The sequence below is a fragment of the Daktulosphaira vitifoliae genome, unplaced genomic scaffold (genome assembly GCF_025091365.1).
Source record: "Daktulosphaira vitifoliae isolate Bord-2020 unplaced genomic scaffold, ASM2509136v1 Scaffold_1, whole genome shotgun sequence".
Classification (NCBI taxonomy): domain Eukaryota; kingdom Metazoa; phylum Arthropoda; class Insecta; order Hemiptera; family Phylloxeridae; genus Daktulosphaira; species Daktulosphaira vitifoliae.
In genome coordinates this window covers 47,746,639-47,770,527 of record NW_026099572.1, presented here as the reverse complement: position 1 = coordinate 47,770,527, position 23,889 = coordinate 47,746,639, and the positions used below count along the sequence as shown (strand labels likewise).

General features: G+C 26.9%; 3 protein-coding genes across 4 annotated transcripts in view; 2 read left to right on the top strand and 1 right to left on the bottom strand.

Moving 5' to 3' along the window:
- Positions 1-12,755, bottom strand: part of LOC126894846 (ras-related protein Rap-2b) — a 94,780-nt gene extending 82,025 nt beyond the window's left edge. The window contains exons 1-2 of one of the 2 annotated variants that reach the window (XM_050666146.1): positions 12,277-12,755; positions 11,343-11,461 (exon numbers count right to left, since the gene is read on the bottom strand). In XM_050666146.1, coding sequence (XP_050522103.1) covers positions 11,343-11,452 — 110 coding nt within the window. In that variant the 5' untranslated portion in view covers positions 11,453-11,461; positions 12,277-12,755. The remainder of the gene's footprint in view (positions 1-11,342; positions 11,462-12,276) is intronic. The other variant, XM_050666147.1, reaches the window with a different exon arrangement.
- On the top strand, positions 2,571-3,637 carry LOC126894852 (uncharacterized). The gene is made up of 3 exons (XM_050666155.1): positions 2,571-2,712; positions 2,791-2,887; positions 3,126-3,637. Exons 1-3 carry the CDS (start codon positions 2,698-2,700, stop codon positions 3,428-3,430), a joined length of 417 nt encoding a protein of 138 aa, XP_050522112.1. The 5' UTR covers positions 2,571-2,697; the 3' UTR covers positions 3,431-3,637.
- Positions 8,725-11,285, top strand: LOC126894850 (prisilkin-39-like). Its single transcript, XM_050666150.1, has 3 exons — positions 8,725-8,883; positions 8,957-9,110; positions 10,750-11,285. The coding sequence occupies exons 1-3, from the start codon at positions 8,866-8,868 to the stop codon at positions 10,998-11,000; spliced, it is 423 nt and encodes a 140-aa protein (XP_050522107.1). The 5' UTR covers positions 8,725-8,865; the 3' UTR covers positions 11,001-11,285.
- Positions 12,756-23,889: the final 11,134 nt, after the last annotated feature.

Here is a 23,889-nt window from a genome sequence, read left to right as displayed (position 1 = left end):
AATTTTTATCAAAAATCATTATTTAACGAACAAATTTATCCTTGATAAATCATGTTGTATGTGTACATTAAAATTTACATGATAGGTAAATAAGATGTCAAAATGGATGTCCAGTGTTGCTCTTGTTGCTGTGAATATGTACCTATTAAGATACTATTACTTTAAAAATTAATTTTTAAATATATATTTAACGTCTTTCCAATTAAGTAACATAATCATGTGCTAGAAAGGACAAGAATACATGTACAGCTCGATAGATGTGATCGAACCCTGACACTTATGCACCAAATACGACATATCGCCAACGAGCTATACTGGCAATATACCATTGGATATTTTTTTATTTTTAAAATATTTTATTTTTTAAACCTATTGTAATAAGCCTCACTTATAATTATGTAAAATTTCACAATTATAACTATCAATTATTATAAACTGTGTCATTGTAAAACTTATTAATTTGACAATGACCCCGTTTCTGTACATTCTGCATACTACATAAAAATACGAACATTTAAAATAATTTTTACTATGTTTACATGAATCTGAATTTTAATTTGATACATTTCTTAATATAATTAACAAATCCTGTTAATTAAATTAAGTCAACAAAAATATAAATGATTATGAAATAATTGAATTTATTATATGAGTGTTTATGTGATAATTAAATGATAAATGATAAATAATATTGTTCTTATAGACATAAAATTAATATGACACGTGCTTTTTTTCAGGCATACTTCTGATAAATATTCTTAAATTAATTAGAAACCCAATTATTTCCACAAAAGAATGTTGATCAAGAACTCTAAAATCTTAATTATTGAATATGTTGTATACTATATCTCTATATTAAATAAAATACATGTACAAAATTAAATTAATATGTTTTATATGTATTTAGATTTCGCATATGATTTAACTATTAGCAAAACAAATAATAATTGTCCAAAAGTCTTTTCTAAAATAACGAAAAATTATTGACGATCTGTATTAAAATAAGATATTGAACGAAAATTGTAACAATAAACATATTTTTAACAAAAGTCATTTCACTTAAACAAAACAATTGTAACTGTATGCTATTTTAGTATAAATTCTATAAGAAGTATACATTATTCTGCCGAGAAAGAACACATTTGCTAGTAAAAAATATTCAAAAATATCTAATAGCGTTGTACTATTGCATGTCTAAATTTTAATTTCAATTTTGTCAATGAATTCATTTATTTTTATTTAATAATTTTCTATACTAATGTAATTGGTATAAAGTGCATATTCTATTGTTATGTTTTATACAAACTGACATTATTTTAAAGAATAAATTAGGTCATTGCTAATAAAGTATTAGTATTTAAGTAATAACAGCAACAAGTATTTTTTTTCGTTACGTATAATCTATTAACCTCTAGATTTCAAATCACTTTTTACCATATGTTTTGATTCATATTATTATTATTCATATTCAAACATACGATTCAACATATCCACTTTTTGCTTGCCTCTAAGAATATTAACACACCGGGTTGAATATTTTCATTATATTTTTTCTAAAGTTGACTTTGACGGGACCAAATTTTAAATTTTTTAGCGATTTGCTTGCATAAAAAGTTCTCAAATAGAATAAACTTATTATCGGGTTGTCAAATTTCTATAGGACACGTACACTATATATAATATTATATATAGCATTATGTATACATAATGCAATTGTACAATGAAGACATGTCATCGGGCAGAGGAGTTCTCTTAATGTGAACATTTTCAGATTAATGAAATATTCCTGATTTTATAGATCTCATAAAGCTAAAAAATTATCATTTTGAGTATACTGGTTATTTTTAATTTTTACATAGTTTATTAAAGACAATAAAATTGTTTTACTTTTAATAAAAAAAGAACTCTGAGGCTAAGTTAAGAAAAAAGTAAGAAGTTTTCTTATAAAAATATTGTTGTACATTTATCTATGATAGTTGTGTGGTTTTAGCTATATTATTATATACTTATTATATATAATATTATATTACTAATATTTGTTCTTTAATTACATTGATGTCACTTAAAAATCTTGTGATTAAATAAAAATAACCCACATGTTATGTTGAGAGATTGCTTCCCTTGACTACTGCCCACCTATAATTGTAATATAGCGATTTTGAAAATTCAATTATAATAATTCAAAATGTCATTTATAAATATATACTATACATTTTTATAAAGTTGTAATAACAACTCATGTTTTGAAACTAATCTATTTACAAGTAACAAGTTACGAGTTTTAGAATTTTTGTTTTTTATATTTTTCAAATAATATACATTTATATATGCTAATTTAAAGCTAATAACTAAACTATTTTACTCAATGCCGAATTTTAAATACCATGTTTGCCAAAACCACTGAAAAAATTAATTGAAGATTCTCAAATGACCACGAATAACAAGTGTAAAAAAAATCATAAATTTAATGAACGATTTTGACATTTATTTTGTGTGATCTTCTTGTTTTTATTTTTTTTTCCTCATGCAAATTAGTTCATGAATCTAGATATAGTTGTTATGGAATAATAATAATGTTCATCCTTTTACGATTACTATATATAATCCGAGCTGATTGATTCACAGCATCATTCGTTTTACTTCAACCGATCGAACAGTTTCAAATTTTTATAAAAAAAACCAAGTATTTCGAGTACAATGGCTCTCAAAATTGTAAGTATATCGTGATTCTTTATCTGTATTTCATCTTTTTTAGTTAAAAATAAGTTACATTATTTTCGTTCTCTTCAGGTCATTTTACTTGCTTTGTCAAGTGTCGCTTTGGCTGTTGATGTTGTTCCATCACCTGTATCAGCTGTAGTCGCAAAATCTGTTGTTGCACCTCATGGTTAGTATGATTAAACAAGTTTATATAAAAAATCTGTACAATTTATTTAGTATAAACTCTTTTATTTTCATTTATATAATTAACTTATCGTTTTTATTTTAAGCTATTTAAGGTATAAAAATATATATCACATCAGTTAAATAACTGCCAACGATTTATAATATATTTTGTACTTTTACTTTTCCAAAAACTTATTATTAATAATTTCAATCTACTTAATCGTTTTTATGAAATATAGCCGTAGGATGGGGAGCACCTTGGGGAGCAAGATGGGCTGCTCCAGCTGAAGATGACGGTAGCTGGACTCCCGACAAATACGATAGAGTTGCTCCAGCTCACCCAGTCTGGAACAATGGCTGGAATGGATGGAACAATGGCTGGAACGGATGGAACAATGGCTGGAATAACTTAAGAGCCGGATATCCAGTAAATCAATATGCCGCTGGTTGGAACAACGGCTGGAACAACGGATGGAACGGCTGGAACAACGGATGGAATGGCTGGAACAACGCCAGATATGGCTACCCATACTACAGACGTTAAGTACAAAACTCGACTATGCCTGTTACTTAATACAGCTCTGCAAATGGCTTCAACCATACATAACATGGCACAAGCTTTTGGATAGTAAAAAGATATCAACATTTTTATGGATACTAATAATTTGTTAAATACTTCATATTTTCACTCTCATGTAAATTTTGTATATTTTAAGTTAAATAAAATTTATGAAATGTACAGCAAAAAAAATGTTTTATTCTTTGGAATTATTAATTTGAGTATGTTGGCTTACATTTTATCATGAAAAAATATTAATAAAAAAATCACCCCATATTTACATTTCATAACCTTATATGGTATGTTTATTATAAATAAATAAATAGTGATATTTTAAAATAATAGTCCAATGATTCCAAAAACTTTCGAGAGTTATTTAAAAAGATCTTTTCCATATATATTATAAAAAAACTTTTCAATCTTAGAACATGTGAAAAGCTTGGAAAAAAATTATTAATAAAATTTTTATAAATAATTTTTAATATTCAAAAAAATTCTCCAACAAAATATCTTCTAAAATGTTTGCATTAACGTTTAAAGCTCATAAAATATAATGTACATATTAAAAGGTTTTCGTTTAGCAGCTAAACGAAAAGCATAAGATATCATTTAGATCACATTTCATAATGTTTGGTAATATTCATAGTACTTTAAAGAAAGATAAAAGCGACTAAGTATAAGTCATAGTTTAATGCTTGTGCGGTTGGTATGCTAGAGATACATTCTGAAACACATGCCGTTGTTTGATTAAACATATTTTGTAACTTTAATGCTACAATATCGAATAAGCATTAGTCTCAATATTTTGTTAATTATAATACAATTAAATTATAACCTTTTTATACGTGTATATTAGAGTTGCAAAAAAAAAAAAATTCGTTAAACAAGTATTCATAAAATTGAGTATTTTCAAATCGAGCGAAAATCGTTCGGCAGATTTTCAATTCAAAGTACATCCCTTTGCGTTTGAGCAATAACAAACAAAAGTAATTTCAAGTTAGTGTTTTATAGTAACAATAATGACTGGTAAACACTACATGAATGCATATTATAAAGTATTCTTTAGAGAATTGAAATTAATTAAATCACATATAAAAGCGGCACCAGTAATCACTGGTTATTTTGTGTGAATGTGATTTTGTCACTTACACTAAACGTACGATAATACATAAATCGTGGGTGTAGTTTATATTGTGCCCTGGGATGAGTCAGGCAGATTTAATATTATTTTTTATTTCTCGGCAATAATTTACTGTTACTCGTTCGTTAACTGCATTGTATCCGATTTCCTGCAATACTTAACCAAGTCATCAAAACGATTCATTTCAAAACATTACTACAGTAATAGATTTTAACGGCGTTGTCACATTGGCTATAATCAACGCACAAAACAATTCACTAATGTTTTGTAATACTTTATAGTTGACTTAATTATCTCTGATGATATTGTGCTAATGCAAATAAATGATCGAATAAACTCATTCTGGCGCGCGATTATTTTTATCGTCACTTACTAAAAACGATATTACAATAATTTTCATTTGTTCGAATTTTCATATCAATTGACGTATTATCCAATCTAATGATTTTCCATGTTCAATGACACAAATGATATTTCATGTACACTGCCAAATACTGTTCTTCAGTTACTATTGTTATGGTGACGATGTGATATTAGTCACAACAATAAAAATTAATTTGTTAATCAGACAAAATTTGTAATTCAATCGTTTAAATGTCGAGTAAATATAAGCTTAAAAGACGAATATTTATGTTTAAAATAATGTTTAAGCTAATGAAATAAGAACGAGCGCCTAGTATAAACGCGTTAAACCTGAACATTTTAAAGGAATCGTGTTTACTTTGAATTTCCTTCAAGTTAGTTGAAAATACTTGTTTTGATTATTATTATTCTTCTGCCGCTAAAAATCAATATTATTTATGAACAACTTTTTTTAACTTGACCTTCGACCGATATAACATTTCTTTAAGTAAACAAACGCATTATACTCTTGCGAGTAAAACGTTTCTTTTGTCGTTTAATTCTTTACAACGATTATTCAGCAATTATTTGTCAAGAGTAATAAATTTAAAACATTTGCTTATTTGTGAAAAGTTCAAAATATTTATAAAGTCGTTACATAAACATGTATATTATTTACAAAAGTTCTCACAAAGTCAAAGTAAACATCGATAATATCGTATGGTTTATACGTTTGTGTGATAATATTTTGAATCAATATTAACCCTTCTTTTATGTTTTAAACGTTACTCATGTATATTAGCTTTGATGTGTACTCGTGTGACAGTTAAACATTGTTTCGGTAATATTCAACGTGCATTTGTGACATAATAGCAAAATGTTGTTTTAGGAATTGATTTCTGTAGCATCTCATCCGATATGGGAAATAAATGTAATGAAATAAGTTTATTATTTAAATATTATTATTGTAAACGATTACATTTAAAAATAAAATCTCTTGAAGAATATCTTGTAGATAAAAATCGTAAATTATGAGCTGGAAGTTCCATTTTATTCTTTAGTACATAATAAGGGCTAATATTTATGATATTACACTTTTATATATCATTTATAAAATAATATGTATACAGTGTGATTTTTTTAAGAATGACAATCCTAATATTTTATTAAATGTTTTCTCTTTTATAAAAATTACAAATTCAAATTTGACTTATTTTTATAAATTATAGTAAATATCAAGTTTAATAATAAGAAATNTATAAATTATAGTAAATATCATGTTTAATAATAAGAAATTTCTATAGGTAGATTTTAGGAGTAATGTTCGAAAGTTAAATGGGAACCTATAATTATTTTTAACAATGAAATGACGACTGATTTACTAAAATAAAATAAAAGTAAATACAATTTTAACTGCCGATAACCAGTTTTGTATTATTACTTTGGAGTTAATGTAATTTTTAGTTATAGGCGAGAGGATGTGCAACGTAGAAGTATTTCCTAAATCTGTGCGTAAAAATTGAGCGATGTTAAACACTATTCCACTAGCAACCTTTTTTATAAACCTTTAAATGCTATTATCTCATAAAGCGATATTACAAAACTGATCGACCAGTCAAATAGTCCAATTATTTCTTTAATAGAAAAAAATGATATTAGGTTCTCATTTAAATTTCAAAAGTACCCCAATAATTTACTCTTAGAAATAAGTTTACTTACAACAAACTTGATATTTATTATAGTCAATAAAAATAAATCAAATTTTAATTTGTATATTTTTATGAAAAAATCAGTAATTTATGAAACGAGGAGGGTAATATTACTTAATGAGAATACAGCACTTAATTATTCAGAAAAGATGAGGCGCTGGGTAGTGTTTAGCAATGCTCTATTTTTGTCGTGACGCACAAATAACAATTCTTCAACGTTTCACACCCTCATCGACTACAACTAAGAATTACATTAACTCAATAAGTAATATTATAAAACTTGTTATTGATCAGTCAACAGTATTTAAATCATTCTTTATTTAATAGTAAACAAATAATAACAGGTTTTCGTTTAATTATATGAAGAAATCATTATTTAACGAAAAAAAAAGAGATATCATTTTTAATTAATCATACTGTAAATATACGTAATGATTGATTTATCGTTGAACTCTGAATTGCTCCTAAAATAATAATAGTTTTGAATTTTTATTTTGATTATTAGTTTTTATTTCTTGATTTTTGAACGTTTAAATATTTATAGGTTATCTCTTATAATGTACCAATTTCATTTTTTTTAATGGCAACATACATTATTAAGTAGTTTATACATAGAAAATAATATAACTAAGAAAATAACTGGTCGATAACAATTTATGAATATATATTTCTGATGTTATTGACATTTTTAAATGAAGACTGGCGGCAGGGTGTGGGGTATGTGTTTTTTATCATGATGATGCATCACACTGCCGCGCTAGTGCTCCCATCAAGGTATAAAAATATTCTTTACTCCTAAAATACAATTTAACAAGTTATCGATCGTTGACAACTCAGAAATCAAAAAATAAATACTACTTGAATAAGTCAATAAAATTGTCTAAGAATTATCTACTTATCTAGATTATTATTATTTTATAAGAAATCTATTGGCCAATAATAACTCAATCACTTTGTTTATTTATAAATGTACTTGTAAGAAATTTAAGAGTTACATCTAATATCAGTATTTTTTTTAATTTTCAAAAATTTGTATAAAAAGTATTAAACAGCGTAAAAATGTTGCATTGCATAATTTGTTTTTTACGGATATATTTTTAATTATGTTTTAATATAAAAAGTATATATTATTAAATAAATAAATTAGTATAATTATGTTTTTAGTTTTTTAAGTCATAAGCATGAAAATATCCTTAAAATTTTTATTTATAAATAGTTCATGGAAAATTAATAAACGTGCTTTTATAAAATATAATTAATTTTTATTAAAAAAAACGAGTAAAAAAATGACAGTATAGATATTTCAGTAAGCAACTGTTGTGTGTTTTCTGAAAATTTTGATAAGTTGCTTTTACAACGATTTAAAAATAAGTAAAGAAGAGTATTAAAAAGTAAACTGTTGTTTTGCTCAATTTAGTATTCTACTAAGCTGGATTAAGTATAATAAGATGACATTTATTTTGTACATATTATTCATCTTGTTTATACAAATATGTTTGGTACGTATATCTATATTTTCCACGAGAAAATATATTAAGTATAAATAATTAATTAAATTCACCACCTTGAAACGTTATCTCTGATCTTGTATGTGTAAATTAGCACTACGATAATATTTTTAAAATATATTTTATGTTGAAAAAAAAAACTAAAATGATAAATTAAAATAATCAGTTCTGTGTGCTATGAACGATCTCATATATGGCAACTTGTTTTAAGCTAAAAATACTACTCGCGAGTGAAACAGTAAAATCCACCGAATAGAATCAGAAATCAGTTTGGATTGCTGAATGTCTTCCGCCGATAACTACGAAGGCGGCGCCAGGCGTTGTTTAACAAGCCATGCGGTTTTTGACCTTATGGGCATGGCAGATGACCGCGGGGGCTTAAGCTGTCTATTAAGTAATGCGGCATTCTGTAGCCGCCGTGTCCTTAGGCGTTTTAGATCAATGCATCAGAGAAGGGGTTAATTATCATAATAATTATGCGCAACAATATCAAGGATAGTCCGAATATTAGATATATTAGCCATCAAGACAAGCATCAAAGAAACAAATGAGTGTTGTTAAAAAAACGCGAAGAGGAAGTGAACTTGCTCGCGATATATAAGCCCCCGACCGGACGGTCCGCAGCACTATTCGTTTTGCCTCTATCGCTTGAAGTGGTCTAGGACGGATTTGTGTGTTTTCACATTTCATATTCAACTTAAGAAATATCAAAATACAAAAATGGCTTCCAAATTGTTCGTAAGTACAAACCTCGTCAACTGTTTCCTACCGAAAGCACAAGTCGCATTTGTTTTGACAATGTCTTTTTTAGGTATGCTTCGCTGTGCTCGTCTTGGCCGCCGTCGCCCTCGCTGAAGGACCCGCCGAAATGAAACAACAACCCGCCCAAGACATGATGATGGAACAACCCGAAGCCAAAACCGAAAACGAACGCGTGAAGAAAGCTGTTATCATCTCAGCAGCAAGTACGTATTTTTTCGGTCGTTAAATTTCGTTTACGCGTGCACAGGTTATGCTCGTCGATCGTTTAATCGTTACAGTTATATATTTATTTCGGCGGTCGTCAATTTTAAGTTTTTAGCGCTTTTCAAAAATCTAATTAAGCCACATCTTCCGCAAAGGGTAATTAAACTCTAGCGCCGTATAGGATTTGTACGCGACCATTTAGATAATAGTCTTGTCCTGGTCCTCCCAAACGATTCGCAATTCACACTGTCGAGAGTTTTATTTGTTTTTGGTGTAATGAGGTGTCACCGTGTATCTACTGTGACGTCGCTCGTTTCCTGTTTAATTAGTTTAATCCGGCTGTCATATCGCCAGGATCTTATTCGTACAATAATTAAAATTCGTGCTTAAGCTCTAGCGAAAAACAATTTAGTGTGCCAACTCTAAACAAACACTAAACCAATGTATTCTCTGAACAAACAAAAAATGTAAATAACACACATTACGTTAAACACGTTACTAATTCTTAAAAATTTTTATGGTCCGTTTTTATATCTACACGTAGTCTAATGATTATGCGATTTCGGTTGGAATATTACTGCTCATCAGACGAGCATACAATAAAATTATTCGGCGGAGATAAAATCAACTACAAAATGATAAACAAATATTTCAATGTAATTTTTAAAATTTTCGTCTGATATTCAGCCACAATCATTCGACTCGGGTGGAGAATAATAAAATATTTTTCACCGATTAGACTACCGCTGCGCGAAGTTCAAATTGTTGGTAAAAAACAAAAGGATTACCATGAATTGCGGACGATCATTCTTCCCTCTTTTGAAGTATATCATTTTAACAGTTAAGTCGAGAAAATTCCATTAAAAAAATAATTATAAACAAAAATTTAATACTCGTGTAACGCCTTCTTACTATTCACAGTTAAAGCAATTACTAACTTTTCCGGTTCTTTTGTTATGCTTTATTCGGTCAAAAGACAAAACTTCTAATCAAAAAAAATTAACGAAGGAATTTTGATCATTTTTTTGCCTTTTTTATTCTTTCGGACGTTGACTGTAGATTTGAATGCTTTGAACTTAAACCAAGAATAAATAACGTATAACAATTTCTCATTAAAAACATTTTTACTTTATTTTTTACACTTACGGCTTCTCGAAAAGAAAAAAGATTAATATATTTTTTGATTGAAAAACTTAAACGTCCAAGACATAACGAAAAAAATATAATCGTCTAAATAAAAATTTAAAAATCCTATTTGATTATTTTCGTGTAAAAATCCAAATGATACAATATTTATACTTGATCGTAGAATAAGATTTTTACATTTTTTTAGCTCGTTAGTTTTCACTCCGTCTTCATTTTTATAGCTGAAAATTAAATATCTGTAAATTTTCAATCTACCATTACGCTCGTGTTTTTTCCGGTGTTTTTGGGCGAATAGTTAAAATTTTTTAAGTTTAATGTGATCGCATTCCCAGAATTGTTTTAACTATGTTTCTAATATGAATTTTAGGTATTTTGAATTATCGTATTGTCTGACATATTCTTCTCTACATTTCTTTTAGAGTTTAATTCATTTGCTTTAATAAACTGTTGTTATAATATTGTTTTATTTATACGATTAATATTATTTTATAGCTGGTTACCCATATGGATATGGTTATGGATACGCCACCCCATACAGCTCTTCATACGCTAACTACAACTCTTACCCGTATGCCTATGGTTACCACGCATACCCATATAACCACAACTACCAATACCCGTCCGGATACGCCCGATCAACTTACCACTACAACAATGGATACTACCCATATAACAGCTGGTACGGTGGTAACTACTACAACAACTACTACAGATCCGGTTACCACTATCCATACGTATACTAGACGTTCAATAAAACTCCTCTGCCGAAAACACTTTGAACATCTCAAAAATACACTTAGCACGTAAGAACAGTTACATTTGCAAATGCCTTAGCGACGAACTCGATTTCACAATCAGCGATCAAATGCCATAATGGATCAGTTGAAAATATTGTATGGGTTGAGCTGTTCCTGCATAGCACATAAACATGCCATACGTTGTAGGGCTTCTTCTTTTTTTTTTTTTTTTAAGTATATATTTTTGTACACATTGCAATTGAATAAAATGTAAAAATGCATCGAAAATAATGTCAACGAGTTTTACTTAAACTTAAATTATAATTCTTAAAAAATATGTAATCTCACCCGGTCATTGAATGGCTCGACGACAGCGAGTCATCTCTGAAGAACGATGACGGCTGTAAGCTGAACCGTCGTTTGAATTGGTGTTTGCCCTTGGCACCGTCTCGAGGCATCGCCCGTTACTGCTCGTAAACAAAAACAAACATTTTACATATTGTTATACACTAATTAACGGCACAGTTTATACGCGAGAAAAACGTAAACAAAGAGGCTAACAACTTTTTGATTTGACGTAACAAACATTTTATTTGCTAGTCTGTAACAGTCGTGCAACTCGAGCCTTTGAGAGCTGTTTACTCGGCCTTGGCCAATAAATTCAGCTGAAACTTAGGTGCTCGTCTTCGATACGTAAAGCAATTTATAGCATCGTTAAAATTCAAATAATTGTAAAAGTCCACTGAAAACCAACGCGGGATGCCAGAGAACCGTAAGATAACATAAATTAAATAGTGTATGTATAGACACAGCGTTAATTTATTCCGACCGCGTATAATGAATTCAGCACATAAAACCTTAAGGTGTAAGGAAATAAAAGGGTTGCGCATTTCCAGAATAGTTTATTAAAAGTTGTCGGGCTTGAAACCCACTCTCTTGATTGAGCCTATTAGTGGCACTCTCGTTTACGCCAGTCGGAGTTAAAACTTGAATAAATTGCCTGTATAAATGCACTTATACCGTACAAAAAACGGCATTAACGAAATAGAAAACAGTTTGCTCTTCATAAAATTTATCGCATATTAAAAGAAAAAAAGCAATTACAAAACCATAAAGTTTTAGCGTTTTTAATATTTTTTTAAATCAGATATTATCACATTTAATTGAAAAAAAAACATAATTGTTAATTTTATCAGGATAACGTTTTGCATCTTGGTTTTTTTTTAAATATAAACATTTTTTGTAACGGTATCAAAAGTAAGTGATGACTTTCAATACCTACCTGAGAAGTAAGGGCCGATGTTTTACAATTACTATAAAACCAAGTGCTATTGATAAAGTAAAATACGAGAATATCCAATTAAAAAAACGGCGCTTTGAAGAATGAATAGAATAATGGTAAAGACGAATGTGTTGTCATTACCAAGTACACGTCGGTGTGGCGTCGGCGATCGCTCATGAAGCCGAACCACTCAACAGGTGTGTCGAATGAAAACGAACTTAACGAGGTCGAACTTCTCTCGGCGGCGGTTTTTCTGTCGTTCACACTGTTCCTCTCCCACACACACACACACACACTACCCCGTTAATTCAAAACCGCGCACGTCCGTACTTTGTGTTTTTGCACTTATTTTTTTATCGCAATGTATGAAAGGAAATGTGTGCCGGCGGTGCCGCGAACACGACGAGTGAGGCCGAATCACTGCGGAGCACACATTTAGAAGGATTTGCACGGGACGACTGGGGAAGTCTGCAGAAAAGCGTTTACTCCCGTCCCTTGGCGCTGTGCCACGCGCATGCCGGTCGCTATAACCGGCGCGGTTCACACTCTTTCCGCGGTCCCGTGCTGCCTAGTAAACACCCTAGTAATGCGTCTATCCGCTTCTTTGGTTAGGGCCCAACCGCACATACCTCGTAAATACTAAACGCGTATATGCATGTGCGAGTCAGTTTGTTGTGGTGTCCGCGGTTAATCTGTGGCGCACACGGTACATAACATGTTTCAGCTTAATTTGTACCGTTCAAAAACTTATGAAACGCGTTAACCGACAAATAGAAAAATGGCCAGGACTTGACCGAATTCGGACTAGACGATTGTACAGTTGATATTAATGCGAAANAAATGTGGACTAGACGATTGTACAGTTGATATTAATGCGAAATAAATTCATTGTGCTTTTAAACAATTAGTAGAATAAATATGGACACTGATAATACGCATTTTAAAATGGCTGTGCGACTCGACGTCGCAGTTTGCACATAACTCGATCGTTATTTTGATTCAATTTGAATTTTCAAAAACATTATAAATAAAATATCATGTCAACGTTTTCTGTCATGTTTAATTCTAGTCCTTGTACTCGTCAAAAATGTCCAAAGATAATTCGTACCTATGATTTATCATTACCGTGTCATGTCAACAGTCTGTTTTAATTAAATAATTGAGATCTACGTGATTCTTGCGTTTGTACTGAACAGTGACGAGAAAAAAGTTTATTCGCGTACGGAGAAATTTTAATCTTATCGTCAATTGTATACGTAATAAGATTTAAGTCCTTAACATTTTAGTACCATAAAGTTAATGTTTTAGACACTTCCAATTAAATAGATTTGACTAATTAATTTTTATCGATTTACACTAGCTGAACAAATATTTGTTATTTATTCACGCGCTTTTGTTTTGCAACCCAAATAAAATGATGGATTTTTTTATGCACAACCTGAGCACGTTTCTACGGATTTAACTCACAGTTTTCTGAAGGTATACTGACACAATGATAAACGTTAGCCTACCTTCGAAAATAAATGAAAGATATTTTTTTGCTAAGTAAAACGGGGAAGTTTAACGTACACCTCTCCCGATATCTTAGTCGCTTTATTAATATAGATCTGTGTATATATTGTTTTACTTAATGACTGTCTCGGTACATTCGCGTAATAAATTATCCAATATAAACTATTCTAAAAGATTTAACTAAACTCATTTAGATAACGAAATACTGGCAGTTATAATTAATACTATTCGTATATTTATGACAAACTAGATAAATAATAAATAAACGTATAAAACTGTTTTAGAGATTTTTAACCACATTAATTCTATCACAAATACCTTGTTGGCTATTAATTTTTGTGGACACACATTTTTAAATTTTAATTATTAAATTTTTAAATTTTTAAATAAATTTTTATTATTGTAATGAAAACGTAATAAAATATTTAATTTTTCATGCAAATAAATAAATGATAAATATTTAAATTATAATTTAATTAATAAAATAATGATTATATTGTGCCAATAGTTTTGTATTAATAACATTAAAAAAGTTAAATTGCAATTCTTTGTTAATTGTTTAAAAATAAAAGCATATTTAATCAAATTTCGTACTCGAGTAACTTCAAAAGTCAAATAAACTTTAAAAATATTTTGCGGCATCTTAAACTAAACATTTATATATAATAATTAAAAACAAACTTTTAGTTAGTTTTCCCTTTAGTAAACAACATCTTTAAGTTTGTGCGGAAATAAAAACAACTTTTCTGTTATTTTGACTTCAAATGACCAAGTACATTATTTTATAACTGACTTCATTGAGAAATAAACATTTTTTTCTAACTTTAAGCAGTAAATAGATAAAGCGTCATATCAGCAGGTATTGATATGGAAATAAAATAAGGCAAGATACTTTTTAGGAGAAAAATCTAAAAATTGGGTTGCCTTTGACGTAACGTCACGTTCGTTTTTGAAACATAACTAACCAGTTAATCAAACGAATCGATTTTTCAAATATTCACTCAAACCACTCGAACAAAATTCGAAATAATAACAATCAAAGTTCTAATAAAAATTAAAAAAGTCAAAATTAACAATATAAGAAAATAAATTAATAAAACATTGAATTGAGTGAGTTTTTATATAATTTAAGCAAGACTTTTTGATTATATATATTTATACATATATTTTTTAATACTCTTTTTCACTCTAATTGGAAGAATAATTTGAATTTTTCAGTTTTTCTTTTTGTTTCTTTTTACTTCAGAAACAAACAAACCTTTAATGTTTATCATTCCAAAAATAAAAACTTTTTATTTTTATTGGCTTTTTTTTATTTTATTGTACTTTTAACCTACTTTATACTTTTTTCATAGATGAAAAAGGAACAATTGTCATTTTTCCAATCGAATTTGAATATGTATTTTTTGATATAATGTGTTTTACATAACTTCAACCAAATGTTTCAGTTAAATAAATTACATTTTTTTAATGGAAAAAATTTTATATAAAACTAATATTAATAAAAAATAATGGATTTGTTATATAGATAATTTTAGCATATATTTTTTTGTCAGCTTAATTTAAAAAATAAATCTACACTAGTCAAAACTCAGTTTATAAAATAAAAAATATAACGATATTATGATTTTTAGAGAGTTATTAAAACTAAATTTAATCAAGTCTGACAATTGAATCCAAGTTTACTTTGGCCAGTTACCAAATATTAATCATTAGTTTCGATCTGCGCGTATAAGCACTGCTGTTAAGCTGATTCTACATGCATTTAATCACTTATGAAAATGCACTTTTGTTTAGATTACTGATTAAATTACAAAAAATTTATTTGTAATACTTGGCACTAAATACTTAGAGACGTGTAAAATTACCTTAGTAACAACCTCAATCTCATAATAATACCCAGTGGCGTAATCTTACAATAACCAGCCAAATTTCTCTACTAGTATAAAAATTTGACTGAAACCCAAAAAAAACATAAAAAGTTCCTTTCTAATTCAATTAAAATGTAAAAAAAAACATATAAGTATTCTAAGAAGTGAAAAAGGCACTCTAAATTTATTGTTCCTCCTAATGCATCTTTAATCTTTGCAATACCCTATTGACGTCACTGATAATACACAACTGTATAGTATACAGTTATATAACTGTATAATGGTGTTATTTTGATGTTTTGCTCTGTTTATACTCTTATAAGTAATAATAATAATCCATAGAACGTTTTGGTTATAAGTAAATTATTCTAATCCGTATTCGTGTCTATAGCAACTTTCTATCACAAATTCGTTTAGCGTTTCTGTGTATGACTATGTGTATATAAATAAATGTGTTAAATACTAATTCCTACTCACGAATACATTGAGTTGCGTAGGGGTTAATTAGACAAAGAGTAAGTTTAGTAGAGCTGAGATTGATATCTAATCGGTTTGGGTTTTCACCTAAAGTTATTTTTGTATCAGAAATCGTTTAAATAAAATTGAAAAGTATTTGAGGATAATTTTTAAAATATCTTCTTTAGAGTTAGTTAAAGTTTTTAAACTTTTTAATAAACTTTTTACAATTAATTTTACTTAGTTTAAATATTTTGTTGATTAATGAATTAAAAATGAGTTAATTTATTTCGTACATAATGAGTTAATTCAGTGGCATATTTAATAGAGATAGTGGGTTATGACACCCTCTTGAAGAGTTCCTACAATATTTTATTTGTATAACTATAAAAAAGTCTAAACTTGAAAAATATACTTATAGTAAGCTAAAATATTATAATCATAATTATCTACGAGATTTTATATACAAATAACCTACTCATTTACATCCCATTAGGAAAAATACTCCGTATGTACATATAAATACTTAAACTTTTTTATGATTTACTGTATACAATGAAAGCACAATTAATTATTTTGATTAACAATCAGATTTTTTTTTCAATGCTTTTTATTACCTTATAGAAAATTGTGTGAAAAAACGCAGATGAACAAAAAAAACTAATTATTTACTGATTACTAATAATTTTTTACTTTTATTTTATTAGTTCTAACACATTTTTTGTATCTTTCATTTATTTAGACTTTTTTTCAATATGTTTAAATTAATGATTATGATTATTCCAATTATATTTATCATACAATGCATACAATATTATTTTGACTAAAACATATTTATTTTTTAGCCTTATCAAAGAGTTGAGAAATTAATTCTATTATAATATATTTTATTATGTTGAAAGATTTTTATTGCAAAAATCCTAAAACTCGTTTATCATGACCTCTTGGTATGAAATTGTGCTATAGATGCTTAGCTTAGAATTAATTCATTGTATCTGGAATGTAAGATGACTTTTTGAGAATTCTTCAAATAAAATTGTATAATCTATGATATTAAAAACCCAAATCGTTTACCCACTAGCCTTTTAAAAACACTTGAAACTGTATAATTTAAGCCATACTCGAGCGATAAAAAATTTTACGTATTTATAAGTCTATAAACGTTTTCACTTTTAAATACATTTTTTTATTTTTATTTATAAATCTTTTTTATAAAATAATTGTTTATTCGTCAATGAATAATATTAATATCAATGGTCTTGGTATATAATTGAAATTTACACTCGCACATGATTTTTTGAACAAAATTGACAAAATTTTGTTATTTTATTCTTTTAATAACAATACTAATTTTTCTCATAAATACATATGTTTGTAATTTAAAAAAAATTAATTAATATTTATTTACTTTTGAGATATTCAATTGTATAAAATTTTTTTTTTTTAAATAGGAACCCTTTATACATAACTATAATAAACATGCGTAGGTCAAAAAAAAAAAAATGTCAATTTTATCAATGATTCAGGAAATCTTATAAAGTTTCAAACATATATCAAATATAAATTCATCTAACATACTACTGTTTATTATATTTATTAAACTAGAAATTATGAGCTTCTTTAATTCTACAGAAGCGATGTCTTCACATAAAAAAATTGATATTTTATTATAAAATAACTTCAAATAATAATAAGTTTAGAAGGTTTAAAAAGTCATAACATCTTAAACTTAAGAATATTGATATTTTCAACGAAGTGCAATGTAATGATTATATAATGTTTATAGGGTTATTTTCATAATTCACTTATCTACCTCTGATAATTTTATAAATATTAATAAATTCTAATTGGATATGTTTAAATGTTACCCAAAACCCAATTTGATTCAGTAGCTACAATTTAGAGAAAGAACTATTCTTGTTGTATTGTTTATTGAGGTTTAGTATATGTTTATTAATTATTTTATGAGGATAAATAGAATACTACATTTCAGCGATCAACAATTATAATCTATTTTAAAAAATTTTCAAATTAAATAACATTGAAATTTTAATTAAATATGACTGTTGTTAACTAGTTAACTCGGATTTATGTTAGACGATGAAAATTAATATAAAACTATAACTATTGCTTTTTTATTATCTATCATTTTATACATCTTAAAATAAATTAAAAATCTTAAAAGTGTAAGAAGATCAGTTGTAAGATTTTATTAGCTATTAACTATTATTACTTTTAACGTAATTTTTATACCTCAGTACTTATTCTGATATGTACTTAAAAATTCTCCATATTTGAATAATGAATATAAAGTATTACCTTCTACTATATATTTACCATAAACACTTTCGTTATAAGGCTATTTTGAAAATGAGGAAAATGGTGGTAGCAAAATGAATGTGTTTTAGAATAATATGTATTATACAATAGATTGTGAATATAGTATTGTGATAGTACTTGATTTGTTTATTTATTTTTTTTTTTGATCAATAGTAACAATACTATGTATAAGTAAAATAAACTACAGAAAGTTATTGGAAAGAATTTCGGAAAAAAAGTGTTAAAAAATGAATGGAAAAACCATTTAAATGTATTGAGACACAAACTCGACTTTCTTTCATCGAAAAACATACATATAATATATAATTTGTGGGTTTATTATACTACATTTTATACTTTACATTTAAAGAAAACAGAACTGAACTATTTAAACTTCTGTACATTATACGTAGATTCCATAAAATGCATCGTTCAAATTATATAACTTATGAATTTTTTTAAACCCTATTTAAATCTATTTTTATATTAATATCAATATCATCAATGCATTAATCAAGAGCAAATATTTTTTTCGGCAATATATGTCAAGATGAGCTTTTGATTTTATTTTTGTCATTGTGTGATTTTGATCCTTAAAGTAAAAAATATATTTTCCCTTTCATACATATTTCAGTAACTTCCATGTTTGATTAAGGATTCTTAAAAAAACTATTAGGTTTTAAGTTTAGATAATTTTTAATTATACTCATGAATTTTAAAATTTAGTTATGGATATATATTTTTTTTAATATATTCCTGGGTAACAATCTACAGGAGAATATTTCTTTTTTATTAAATATACATCACAATATAAATATAATGAGACATATTATTCACGTAGACAAAAATATTGATCAAATAATGATTTTTTTAAAAAGCTTACAACTTAATTTAAAATTATTTCGAATTAGATATACATATACGTCATGATTAGTTTTTATGTTGAGGTATAATGTCAAAGGTTATATGATAAAATTTTGTGACATATAATCTAATTAATTTACTCTTTTTTAGTTTCCGCATACAGTATTACAATTATGCCTATATATATATATATACAACTTTTTTTTAAATAAGTAACTAAATCACTTATTTGAAAATAAACCTGACCTGGAAGTAAGGTCATCCACTTTAAAAATTCATTCGTATCTTTGATTTGTATCAAATTATAATTTGTTGTATTATTGTAAAATACACTTCATTAGCATAGTAGTATTATATTTACTACATTTTAATATTTAAAATTGGTTTATGTGTCGCCTACAACAGCAAATTATATAAATAGAATCAATATTTCAGAAGACTCGCTTTAGCTCTGCAAAAATCTGTTATACTTCCACTAATTTAAATTTTACAACTGTGTTATTATTTTATTTTAACGATCTCATGTACTAAAAATAAATTAATACAACGCTTAATTAAAATATACTAAATAGAATTATTGATAAAGTTGTAGTAATACATACATTAAAAACTACATGATAATTTAAAATCAAGAAACAAAATATTATTGAAAATCAAAGTCATATTTATAAAATTTGTGAAAAAAAAATTATTTTTACTCAAAACAGTTGTAATATAACTTAAAATTAAACATTAAATACTTGGTTAAACATTTTTTAGTATGTTCAACATTATAGCTCGACTTAAATTTTATCTTATTCTTTCGGTTGCTTCATTAAAATCACTATTTTACAAATATATTTATTATAGATGGACTGTCATAAAACTATTACATGAGTAATAATTTAATTACTGAATTAAAAATTTACTTAGAATATTAATTAATATTCCAAATAATTTGAACACAATATTTACATCATTTTTTTAATTATTTATATCTACTTTATGTTCCTCGAAGATCTTTGGTGCTGCAACAAAAACATATAAAGCAAATTATGTCGAATACGAAATAAACAGATAACGGCATTAGACACCTAGTGCTTTTGATAAACCAAAAGTTTGCATGGAGTCACGAAATAAGTTTTTTTCAAATGGCTAATCCAAAGAAACTTTGGAATTCTTACAACATGCAAAACGACTGTCACCAAGTAGTGTTTGCAAGTTGCATTATATAGTTTACATTAATATAAGTCCGGTAGTGCCTGTTAAGGTGCCAACACAACTTCAGGACGTTGATGGAAATTTATGCTGAAAGAAGTCATATTTTAAAACTTTGCACTATGCTAATGTCACCGTTCGGTTTATTTTTCCGGGAATTTGATCCCAAAGCTTTTTCTTTTCTAATCACATAAGTATATTGTATTCGTCCTTCGTTTGATTTACACAAATAATGTTCTAAAATATGCGAATAATTATCGAACAATATCGGATTGATTTCGTATGGTATTATTCACATAGTTTGGACCAAGGAAATATATAAGTTGGAAACTCAGTGCAACAAAAATATGCCTCTAGGTTTTTTTTTGTAGCAATCTGTATGCTTAACTTGGTCGCGATTGGCAAAAAATAGTGCCAGTTTATTCTTCAGTCGATATTTTTATTTTTATACCATCTTGTACATTTGCTTACTGAAATTTTCCAGGAATACATCATTAAAAGCACATAACCCTTTAGAGTCTATACAAAACCTGCAGACAAAAGCCAGGAAAAAATAACCACTATCAAACGACCGAAATAATATAAAAAGTCTAATTCTTAAACTTGGCCATATTGCAAATGGACCAATTATTTTAATCTTCAGAGAAAATAATAAAAAAAATCTTTTTTTAGCTTTCATCGCATATTTAATTGGGAAATAAGACGATCTCAACGCATTTTTCTAATGATTCAAACCTCCAATTTATTTTGTATTTATGACTTAAAATTAACGCAGGCAACTAATATAATCAATGCTTATTTATAATATTATTTTTTTTTATACAACTCAACCTAGTTTTAAAACTTAGTCAATGCTAAAATAAAGATTGCTCACTTACATTACGTAAACAATTTGATGTACACATAAACACAAATAAAAACAGGCTCTTTTCCACTAACTCTTAGAAAATAAAATAAATGTGACATTCCCTTTCAGTTTAATGATGTACCACGTGAACTAAGCATTTCTAAAAAATTGACAATACTGAAAAATACTTGAAACATATACACATAAAAAATACACACATTGTAAGCAAATAATTTCTTCCTTAACGAATAGATAAAAAAATTGTAAATTCCTCTCTTTGTTTTTCAATATCAGCTCCGTCGTAATTATCTTGAGTCGATTATTTAAAAAATAAAACCAATTATAACAACTCTTATAACGACTATTAGTGACCACAAATAAATTTTAATAAGAGGGAGTTTATCTTAAATTTTGATTTTAGGACTTTATTCATCTGTTAATATACAACTGACATTAACTAGTTGAGGTAACACCGCCATTAACTAATGATGATAGCGTCACCACTAGTTCAACTCTATTCACTTAGTTTAATATCTATATACTTTAGCGCCTAAACTAAAACTGTTTATGCCATTATAATAATAGTAAAATAAATTACCTTTTAACATATTTTTTAAATTTTAAAAAGTCAAATTTTTTTTATAAAATATAGCACATTTAATATTGTATACAAAGGTTTATTTAGGGATGAGGTACCGGGTAATATTAAAAAATTGTTATTCATTTCAGTAAAGGAGTAAATTGAGAAAAAATTTTTAAAATCCCCACTAACAATTTTTTTTTGATATTATGACACTGAGTATATTATAAAATATGAGAAAAACATTATCTTTTCCTGTGTACACGACTGATTAACAAAATTAATTTTACGCTTTGTCACTCATAGGTAGTATAAATTTTTCGTTTTAATTATAAACTCATATGACATATTTAATTGTTCGTTTTTACTTCTAAAAAAAATAATTGCAATAATTGTATACATACTTTTTTTAAATTGAAAAATAATTATTCTCCCTATAATAACCTGTGCAATAAATATAAAATATTATGATTTTGAACTGCTTTCACGTATTTTAGTACTAAATGTAGAAAGTTAAGAGATGAATATAAATATTGTGAAACAATAATTTAGTTTTATACAAAAAAATACGGGAAAACAATTCTTTTTAAACATATTTTTGACATAATTCTAATATTTTTAAAGGTATTAACGGAATTACTTAGGTTTTGAGTTGATCGGATTATTCCAATCATAGCACTAGCTAAATGTCGACTTAAGTCAAGTCTCACGTATTAGTATACTTCTAAGGCGACTAAGTCACCCAAAGGATTTTACTCAGATCCTCCTTTTTACTTTCAAAGTATTTCCTTTATTTCAACCAACGTAAGAACTTCAAGTTTTACATGTTACCAATTGTATAACATTTAAATTTGAGAAAAACAAATATGAATTTTACGGGATATTTAAAATAAAAGTGGTACAATAAATTCTAGTTTTAAGATATTTCTTTTGTGAATGCTAACAGGATTTTGGAAATAAAACTTAATTTCAAATCTAATAACAACTGAAAATTTATGTAAATAAACTAGTACAAACATTGAGGGTCTCTTATATTTAATAAGTATTAAACAGTATTAATTTTTAGATAAACTTATAAATAAGACTCTAATAAGAACATTATAATATGGCGTATCTAGTAATTTGAAAATTAAAATATAAAATCATTGACTATTATAATAATTAAATTTATTAATTATTAATAAATACCTAAATACATTCGAGAGTTCAATTAAATATTGCTTTAGTCTTTGATTTACCTGATAATTTTATACTTTTTGTATATTTCTTTATTCTGATCTTTCTATCTATTTTCTTTTCATTTTTTATTATATAAGGTTTCTTCGGATTGCGGCGAGGAACAAAAAGAATAAAGATTTTTTTCTTTACTTTTCCGATGTATTGCGAATGGATTTCAAAGTTAAGTACTCGGAAAAAGAAAAAACTAGAAATAATAATAATAATAATAAAAAAATTATAAACTGACTTATACTAAACGTACATTCTATGTTATGGACCATTATACTTTAAACAAACCGCCACTATTTTTATAGACTGCACACGCCTAAGAAACATGTTTGTATCGTAAAGATTAAACTATTAAGAAAAAACGATTGAAAAAAAGTAACGCAATCTTGAAACACGTACTCTGGATGTATCGATCGGACTATGAATGCAAAAAAATGTATTTTAAAATCTTACAGATACCCTTAAAATGGGATTAAAATGTTTAAAAAATTACATATTAAAGTAATGTAAAAAGACTGAAATTTCATAAATACATTTTAAATATTATTTAAATATATAATTTAAATAACATTTAGTCATTTCAAATACAATTTTAATTTCCTTAAAAGTTTTTTTATATCAAAATTTTTTATTTTATTTTATTTTATTTGCATTAAATTTTTAGCATACAATTGAAATACTGTAAATTTTATGTAAGCCAAAAATAATGATACTCATGTTTAAAATACTTAATTATTTTG

Coding starts and splice junctions, on each gene's coding strand:
- LOC126894852 (XM_050666155.1), top strand. Junction 2,888..3,125: donor ATCTGTTGTTGCACCTCATG/GTTAGTATGATT, acceptor TATGAAATATAG/CCGTAGGATGGGGAGCACCT.
- LOC126894850 (XM_050666150.1), top strand. Junction 9,111..10,749: donor TGTTATCATCTCAGCAGCAA/GTACGTATTTTT, acceptor ATTATTTTATAG/CTGGTTACCCATATGGATAT.